This window comes from Gavialis gangeticus, unplaced genomic scaffold, assembly GCF_001723915.1.
Source record: "Gavialis gangeticus isolate Ggan-Ray unplaced genomic scaffold, GavGan_comp1, whole genome shotgun sequence".
Classification (NCBI taxonomy): Eukaryota; Metazoa; Chordata; order Crocodylia; family Gavialidae; genus Gavialis; species Gavialis gangeticus.
Window position 1 is genome coordinate 59156113 of NW_017728993.1, and position 10107 is coordinate 59166219.

Here is a 10107-nt window from a genome sequence, read left to right on the forward strand (position 1 = left end):
TTACGTAGTTTTCAAAATGCTTTATTTTTTTAAATCTGTGCTGGTATCAGTGGTGGTTATGCCGTTGTTCAGTATGGGAAAATTGGTGAACGTCAGTTGCAGAGGGGTTGGGGAGGATATGGTCAGGTTTTGAAGTGGATCAAGGATAATTGGTAAGAAAGGTAAACGACTCCTGGGATGATTGGGCATTTTGTATGTGTTTTGGAAAATGGATTAGAAAATTGCTAGGCCAAGTTGTTCTGTGATGATAGTAGATCATGTTTCATTTACATTTATCACTTTGTTAAAATGCATTCTGCTCAGTTTCTGAGTGCAAAAGAAAATATTTGAAGTGACATAAAAAGAATCAAAATGACTAGAAAAGCATAGTAATATTTAAGCTTTGGATCCTGTTCCCCATCAGACAAAAAAAATCTGCTTTTAGAGGGCACTGGGAAATGAGAAATGTCAACTGAGAAATGTCATGATTTAAACAGGTAAAACATTTACTGTGAAAGAGTAAATGTAAAACTTTTTTCATTTAAAGTAGCTCATTCCTCTGGTAAAATTCTGAATAAAAAATAGTGTATCCCCCAAATTTGTATCCTTTTAAAAGAGCTGAAATGGTTTAAATGATTATGCTAAACATAAAAACATCTCCTTAAAGTGATGTTAGGTAAGCAAGCAGTTTCACTGTTTGAACAGCCAAGAACACTTTCTTGTAGTTTGATGGATACGTCTTGATTCTTCTTGACTAGTGATGTCAGTGTAACAGACTGTCATTTTTCTCTACCAAACAAGTGCCCATGTGTATTCTTTCAGATTCATTTAAACCTCACAGCTGTTGACATAGTTCTTGTGTGCTATTTGAACCATGCATTATAGGAGACTTGCTATAAAACTGCTTTCAAGAGGATTATTTCATTTGGAGCAGCAGCAGCAGCAGTCTTGCTCTAAATGGGCCTCTGGCACGTTAGTGGGTACTAACTGGGAATCTGAGTCGGATATATAGTCATTTATGAGTGATTAAAGAATGGCCTCTCAGTCGCACATTTAAAGACTCCAGTCAGTTACCTGTGCAGGCATACTTATGCACTTTCTTTAAAAATAATTCCATGTGCCTTTTTTTTTTTTTTTTTGGTAAATCTTAATGGATTTATCTTTAAAGTATGTGAAATGAGTTCTGTCTGTGCATGCAGGTGAGATGAAGCCAGAGGAAGGGGCACTGATATACTCTGTGTCTAGTGTCATGACTCCATAACTGCGGGGGCTGTAAATCCAACTGCAACATACTAATACGTGGTTTGCTCAAAAAGTTCTAAGACTTGATGTTCAGGGTATTGTTTATCAGGAATTTGTACCAAGTGGTCAAACAATCAATCAGGCCTTTTATAAAGAAGTTTTGATTTAATTGAGGGATAAAGTTAGAAGAGACTGCCGCGAGCTGTGTGAAAATGGTCGATGGTTTCTACACCATGACAGCGCTCCTTCTAACGCTGTTGTCTCCATTCAAGAATTTTTGGCTGAAAAAAACTTTCCTGTGATACCACGCCCTCTGTATTCACCTGACCTAGCCCCATGTGACTTTTTCTGTTCCCAAAAATCAAAATGAAGCTGAAAGGAAGGAGATTTGATGACATCCCAACCATCCATAAGAATGTGAAAGCAGAACTCAAAAAACTCACAGTTGAAGACTTCCAACATTGCTTCGGAAAGTGGCAGAAACGTTGGGACAAGTGCATATCATCTGGGGGAGATTACTTTGAAGGGGGCAACTCATAAACATGTTGTTTGTACACTGTTCTTTAAAATAAAGGCCAAGTCTTAGAACTTTTTGATCACCCCTTGTATGTGCCTTTAAATAATTTACAGAGAAGTAGCCAACAGGCGCTAAGTTGTTTACTATCCGTCTTTATTCTCTACAGTACTTACTTGATCCTTTAAGGTAAAATTCAGCATTGAACTCTTCCTGAGCTGCTCGTCAAAGAACGTTGGCCTCTCAATCTTTGTTCCTGACTTGGGTCCCAGTTCTAGCATTGCTCTGTGCTTGGAATACTAATTACCACTCCTACCATTGGGGTGTGAGCTCTAGGCAGAGACGCAACGTGGCTAGCTTCTGCTGGGATGGTCTTTAGGCATCCCATTTATACCGTTGCAGGTGAACAAAAGAGTGGCTATTGGATTTCTTCCAATAAAGGCAAGAAAGTGGAGGACGGCTTTCCTTACATTAGTGAATATACTATTGTCTGGAAAAATATCCTGGGTCCGGTTTCTATTTACACTACCGTCCTGTTCATATTTACCTGCTGCTTCCAGTAGAACCTCCTTCCTTTCCAGAAAGACACCAACAACTGAAGGGACGATAGCAGCTGGTAGAGAACGTAGCAGTGTCTGTAACTGTGTACTTCTGGACAGTGGCAAAACCTGTAGTCTGCTTGGCAGAGGTGGTATAACTGCCTGCAAAAAAGAGGGTTCTGCTACAGAAGAGTTATGAGTTCTGCTGGCAAAACTTTGTAGTGTTGAGTAGGCTTAGGTCTTTTTTACATGAGTGCTCTGTTTAAGAGGGTCGTAATGCAAATAAGCATTGGGCCCTTGTGTCTACATGTAGAATTTGCTAACCCTCTCCAAAATGTGAGATCATCACCATCTCATCTTCTTCAGTATCATTTGGTCTCTCCACCCCAACATGTTGTTCTGATTAGCACCCATCCATTAACATTTTTCTGGTTGCTGGTTTCCTTTTCCTTTTCCTTTTTTTTTCTTGCCTCCCTTCCTGAATGTAGTTTGTTGTTCCTATCTACTCCTACTTTAACACTTTGTTTCTGAGGGATTGGTTCATCCCACCATGCTGCAGCCTGGACTCACTTTTCAATGTCTGGTGCTTCTCTTCCTGTTCCTGTGTTGCTGAATGCCTGTGGAGGAAATTGAGAAAGCAAGTGGCCTTTCTCCACTACAAGTTTGTCCTCTTTTATTCAACATGACCATCAAAGGTAATTAAATAAAGCCTGTTCTATTAGGCTTTGTGCAGGAGGAAGTGAATTTCATCTTCCACTGTTTTAGCTGTGTAGCTACTCTAAACAATGGGATTTCTTTCTAGTCTGGTGGAGGATGAAATATTCAGATGGGTAATCAAGGTAATGTTGAGTAAAAATGTATGCAAAACAAATGAGCTGCATATCAGAATCTTCCCTTACATCCTTTACAGAAAACAACAGGAGGCAGAGATGCCATTGTCTGTGGGAGATGGTTTAAATATAAAAGGGAGTTGAGGGTTTTTCGGGAAAGACCTGAGGTGTACAACTGTTGATCTGATAAGAGTATAAATTTACTCTGAGATCAAGAGGCTAACAGATCTTTAAACCTGCTGACATGAATTGGCTAACTAATTATAATCCTATGTTAAACTTGCCACTCTTGACTGTTTGTTCTAACAAAGGACATTTTATCTTCCTTAGGTCAAATTTGGGACCTGTAATACTCCAAAGCCCAGCTTCTTTGATTTTGAGGGGAAGCAGAAATGGTAAGAGGAAATCCTTGCAATTCCTAAAAATGTTTGGTATTTTTTGTCATTTCTTTTAGACAGTTTGCAATCCGGGGGACCTAAAATGTTGCTCTACATTTACTTTCTCTTGTTCTTTTTCTTAACAATTGATAGAGCTGACCACAGGATGACAGCTCTCAAAAGTTGCTGCAAAACAGGTTTTGAAATTTGTTGTCATTTCATTGCTGGAATGTCTAAAGAGGTAGAGGTTGTGTTGTCATCAATAGCATGCTGATCTTGGAATATGGACAGCTGAGGTTTAAATCACTGTAACTCAATTTTGAGCACAGCTTTACATCCCAGGTCATTCTGTATTGGTCAGAGCAGTGACTTGAATGTAGGTCTCTCACTTCTCAGGCTAGTATCTTGTCTACCAAGCTATAGCATTTCTCTTGTCTGCTGGAACCCAAAACTTTTCAAAGGGCATTTTTTGTGGAAAGAAGGACATCTCTGTGGAACATTTTGGCTTTAATAAAACTGTACATGTCCTAGCCAGCTGTAATTACTAAGAATTTCCATGGTGATGCTGTGTGGCTAGTATTGATTTTAGGCCTGACTAAAGGATTGAGGATTTTAAATTGGGTAAAAGATCTTTTTGCTGTTCCTGATCAGAATGTTTCACTTTGGTAACAGGGAATAAGAATGGTTGTATTATTTCTATTGAATTAGTCATTTATCTTTTGCTTTGTACCCCAGGGAAGCATGGAAAGCACTGGGAGATTCAAGTCCTCACCAGGCTATGCAGGAGTACGTTGCCACAGTGAAAAAACTGGATCCCAGCTGGAATCCTCAGGTAGGATAAATTAAAATAACATGCAAAAGTCAATTAAAGAGGGTTTTTTTTTTATTGCATGGGTAAGTATTTGATGGGTCTTTGTCTAAGAGAGTTCAGGATATTAATGAAATTATAATTCAGTGAATAGGAAGCTTAACTGTAGGCATATTAGTTTTAAATAGCCCACAAAGCATGTTTTACCCACCTTTTTATTTTGGGAGGTAGTCTCTCTATGTATAACTAGTGTCTAAGCAATGACTCCTTTTAGGAATGTGTTTATGTAACTTCTTTCCTTTTAACTGGGCTCCATTATAACAGCAAGATATGGTACTTACCAAGTGTTTGTAGAATTACAAGGGCACTGTGGAACATCTGTCTCGTGTATGATTTAAAAAATACTTATTTCTGTGAAATAAATGCATATTGACTATCTAACAGTAAGCATATTTGCAGTTCTATGGCTACTTCAGCTTAGAAAAGAGAGACTTCATTTGAGCACGAGAATTTGATATCCATTTCCAGTTTTGATATCTCATGTGGCCTTTCGTTAGTCATGAAGCTTCTCTAGCTTAGTTTCCCCATCTATAAAACAGGGATACTTCTGCCATAGTAGACTCTTGCAGCATAAGTTTGTATTTGCAAAATGTTGAGAGGATGAAAAGTGTGTGTGTATATATGTATATATAGTACCAATGAAGAAATGACTATGTATTGTTCAATCCAGTTAACATACAAAATTCTGTGACTTGCTAGAAAAAAATCCAGAAAAAGGATGAATAAATGAAAATGCCTTGATGCCTGAAGTTCATCAGGTACTCATCAAATGGAATATACATTTTCTTCACCCTTATGGATGCATCATTTCATGCAGTTCCTATCTGTAATTTGAAATGGGATCTGACCACATCTGCCATCTGGAGGTGACCAGTTCAAATACGGGTACTTGTTCTCTGAATTAAGAAATTAGGACATAAATTCAAGAATCTGTTTTGCTTTTCAAAACTTATTTAAAAAATGGAACCACACAGCAAATTAGGCAGCACACTCTAGTACACTTCTCATCAGACATTGAGTGTTTATGTCCTTCACCTGTCCCATTGACTTCATCAGAAGGTAGATAAGTAGGCCAACAGATGGTCTCGTGCTAATTCAGTTGTAAGAGGATTGCAGAGTCTACAAGCTAAAGAAATAAAGGCACTGTCAAAAGTGATAGGCCTGAAAATAGATTTACCTGGACTGTGCCAAATCAGCGTTCTTACCTTGAGGAGTTGATTATTATGTTTTCTTCTGTTTTAGTTCAAAAAATGTTTTTTAAAAAGCTTATGAACTTAGTGTGGAATGGGTCTCCCTGGGCGTTGAGTTCTTTTGTTCTCAATACATATAGAAGCCAGGCATCTTCCCTCATTCGACTTTTTGACCATAATAGGATGTTCAGTTTCCGAGTTCATTCAAGCAGTGCTTCTAGAGCTATTAAATACTGGGGGCAATTTCCGCAATGTAGACACCTTTCTATAGGGAAGTGAACTGAGATCAAAGCCCAGTCAGGTTTTAGTCTTTAATTTATAACATTTTCATGTGTAAATTCTGTGCAACTTTGAGAGCTCTAGCATAGTATTCAGAGCAATACCAGCAACAGCAATATCAGACGCACTAGCTTGCTTGTTGTGCATTTCATACTCAATGACTCTTATATTTCCCCTTTATTTTTCTATTATATTTTTAGTCCAAAAAATATTTGTTTCTGGGATTCTAGATAGACTCTAAGGCCAGGCCCACATGAGCAGGGGTGTGCCTTTGCAGTGTCACAAATAATACCAGTACAAATTTATGCCACTACTTTGTGCCGCAGTGCGCACCCCTGCCCGTGTGCTTTGCAGAGGGACACACTGTCCTGCTGCTCAGTGTGCTGTAGCAGGGGGCTGGCTGGGGCGCATTGTACCTTGAGACAGGGGAGCAGTAGAGCCCCCATGCTGAGGTGCATAGAGACAGGGCAGCAGCCAGCCCAGAGCTGCCTTCTGCTCTGTGTCGAGGCACACTGCACCCCAGCTAGCCAGGGAGCAGCTGGCTGGGGTGTAGGGGTGCCTCAGCAGGGGGGCTCCGCAGCATGCGGAAATCCCAGTAGCAAATTTTGCCCTGGTGCTGCAAAATTAGCAGTGCTTTGCACTGATTTAATGTGCAACTCATACAGTTTATGGAACTGCAAGGAGGTTTGCAGCACCACAAACCATGTGTGCCTGCACACATGGATCAAGCCAAAAAGGGAGTCAGTGTTCAGTCAGCAGGGCCTTAAATGTCCTTATGTGTGTCAGCTCCATTCAGAAGGGAATGCTTGTCACCAGCAGGTTTTATTGTTCTTGTGTATGAAACCACAGGAAGTGTCTGTTTGAGGAAGTAAGAATTTTCCCCTACAGAATATTTAACATCACATTTCAGGAGGTCTTTTATGGATTTTCATTTGCGTAGATATACATTATTTTTCTCAAAGGTTTAAAAATAATGGCAAGCAACTTTTCTGCATGTTTCCAGTGTTCCAACTGTAATAGTGAAAAGGATATAAGGATAATAATAAAAGGTGTCTTGTTTGATGTACAGTCTCCAGAGCTTAGACTTTAAATTTCAGACCTTAACTAGAATCCTTGTTCTACAAGTGAGCTAGAAATGTACTGAAAGAGGTTGGAATGCTCTACATCGGAAGAAAGTAGTCAAAAATGGAATGAGGAAAAAGAGAAAGTAATCTAGTTCTGGAGCCCTTTGGGCAAGAGCAGAGCCAGTGTAAAAACAGTAGTAAAGAAAACTGCTTGCAGTATTTGTCTTTTTAAACCTCTATGACTGTGATTTTGTACTATCTCTACTTTTATTTCATTGTGTGAGTTCCACTATCTTGCAGCCACAAGAGGGAGCTGTATTCGTTATAATAACTAAGGTATGCTTGTCATAGAATGATAGTAAAAGATAAGTCATTGGTGTCTTCACATTTTAAATTGAATTTAAAGAAAAGATTTGTGGGGACACTCCTGGGTGCTCTGTTACTATCTCTTTCTTTACCTGATCTACTACTGGATCATGATGTCTTAGGATTTTCTTATGTGTGTCGTTCCCCCCTTCCCCCCACGCAGTCAGTAGATCATGAAAAAAACAGTAGTCATGTGCATGGTGGGATTTTTTGAGAATAAAAAATGGGGCTCTTGTTAGTAACTTGACAGATTTAGCATTTTGGAATGGATTAAAATTGCCAGTTCTTTAAAAACATAATTAGAATGTGCTACTGGGTTTTAAATTTCCTTTGCAAGACTACTTCTTAACTTCATGTTGTTAATAAGATCTCTTGGTATTACCATATTTTCTCACATACAGCATGCCCCTGTATATAATGCACATCTTGCTTTTTTAAAAGCAGCATGAAGAAAAATAGATTGTTCCTTGTAGTAACTGAGTTGCAGTAGCTAAGGAGCTGAGCCTACTTCTGTACTTGCTGCTGGCTCCTTATACCAGGTCTGAGGCAGTGTCCGAGGCCCAGTTGTAGGCCAGGAGGCTTCTCACATGTCTAAAAGTTTGGCAGTGTGGGAGCAGTAAGAACATTACTTGCTGTGGTTCCCAGAGCCATGGCAATTAATGCTGAAATTGCTCCCCTGCTGCCAAATTTCTTAGGTCAGAGGTAGCCCCATGGGCTGGATGGCTTGGCTCTGCACACCAGATGTGGCCTGCAGGACCTTTGAGCACCACTGACATACCCTGCTCTTACTATATTTCCTTGAATATAATGCACACACTAATTTCTGTGAGCTGGGTTTTGGAGAAAAGGTGTGTGTGTGTTTTATATGTGAGACAACATGGTCATATATTTTCCCCTTAATGATTTAATCCTGTTACTCCTCATTAATCTTATTTGTATTATTTGAAATAATTTCTTTATTGTTTGAGTGCTTACTCTTTTCACACCCTCCCCCCACCCACACACCTGTGCCTGTCTCTGTCTCTTCCTCTTATTGCATGGACACGCATGCATGCGCGCACCCCCTCCCCCCCCCTCCAACCTCCTGCTTCCAGCCCTGTACTTCCATGGTCTGGCAATGCAGTTGGGGGGTCATGTGGTGCTGGAGCCGTGGGCGGGCAGGCAGGGATGCAGTGAAAACTGCAGCAGGCAGAGGCTTCCGGTTAGGAGGCTGGGGGTGGGGCTGGGCCGTCCTTGCTCCTGGGTCCTGCTGGCTTCACCTGCGTCCTACCACCCTGGGTTACTGTCATCTTTGACAGGCAGCCAGGAGCAGATAAATATTACTTTTATTTTTTTAGGGGCTCCGCAGGCTGGATAGAATGGCCTGGCCAGGGGCGTATTTTCCCTGCCCCTGTCTTAGTGCTTATTTACTGCTTAGCTAATGATCAGTAGTTTGACTTCTACCTTTTCCTTGGTTTCAGGATTTTTTTTATGCTTTCTCTCTGAGCAGAATACCTGCAACTAATGTCAAGGCTAAATCCCTCCATACCTGCCTCCCTTCTATATAATGCCACATTCCTCCACTTTCCTTCATCTCCTGCCTCTATTGCATCCATCATTTCACCTTGCCCTCTCTGTTTAGTGTCTTTAGGCTAAGGTTCTAGTAAATTTGAAAATAATTGCTTCATCCAACTTGACTCTGCTTGCATGCTTCAGTGATATCTTCCATCATTTAAGTCTATCTATATTCTTCTCCTATTCAGGTAGTAACTTACCACAAAGGAATAACTTAAAATGTGCTTATTCTTTTAAATATAAATATTTCATGTACCTTATCATAATATTTCCCTGGACACCGTAGTATTGCATATTCAGTTGTTGCTTCCTATCTCAGAAAAACTGTTTCACTTCTCTTCTTCCTGCTCCATTGGTAGCATCTGAAATTTTGCCTTCTGTTGGTGTTACTGGTATGCGTCTAAGGTTGCCCATTTGTATCACAGACAGCCATATATTTAATCAGTCCCTAGATGCATTCTTCTCTCCTTCTCCACTTCCATGTTCTATTTCTGTACTATTTATTGTCACATTATTGTGTAAAGCTATTCGTGTTTTAGGGTGCAACCACACACAACAGTAATATCATTGGCTGAACAGGTTGGCAGTTGCTGTGGGACAAGGTTTTGGGTTTTCATGGGCTGAGAGGGCATGAGAGGCTGTGGTTGAGTAGGGAGCAAGGCATCATACATCTATATATTTGTTTATATATTTATTTCTCTTAATACTTGAGAGACAAAACATGCCAAAATTGGTTTTGTGGAGTTTATACCCTTCTTAATTTCATCCTCTGCTCTCAGGAGTTTATTTTGCCATCATAAAAATTCCCTTCAGTTTTAAAATGTAGTTTGTTTAAAATCAAAGTTGAAGAATTTAAAACTTTCACAGCCTCCAGTTGCATGCTGCTATGAGTAGGAATAGGGAGAGGTAAAAAAGGGGCCTCTTGTGCCAGTGCTGTTAATTCATAGATTATAGAGTCGGAAGGGACCCAATGGATTATCGTGTCTGACCCCTGCCCCTGGCAGGAAAGAGGACCAAGGTCAGATGACCTCAGCCAGGTGATTGTCAAGCCTCCTCTTGAAGACCTTCAAGTTAGGTGACAGCACCACCTCTCTTGGAAGCCCATTCCAGACTCTGGCCACCCTTATTGTAAAAAAAATTCTTCCTAATGTCTAACCTAAATCTACTCTGCACTAGTTTGCACCCATTATTCCTAGTTACTCCCTGGGGTGCTCTGGTAAACAGCGCATCCCCGGTTCCCTGCTGTCCTCCCCTGATAAATTTATAGGCGGCCACAAGGTCACCCCTCAGCCGTCTTTTGCATAG

General features: G+C 40.3%; 1 protein-coding gene across 1 annotated transcript in view; it reads left to right on the forward strand.

Annotated features, from left to right (window-relative positions):
* Nucleotides 1-10107, forward strand: part of ACBD6 (acyl-CoA binding domain containing 6) — a 160984-nt gene that overhangs the window by 11865 nt on the left and 139012 nt on the right. The window contains exons 2-3 of the mRNA XM_019501781.1: nt 3435-3499; nt 4217-4313. Coding sequence (XP_019357326.1) covers nt 3435-3499; nt 4217-4313 — 162 coding nt within the window. The remainder of the gene's footprint in view (nt 1-3434; nt 3500-4216; nt 4314-10107) is intronic.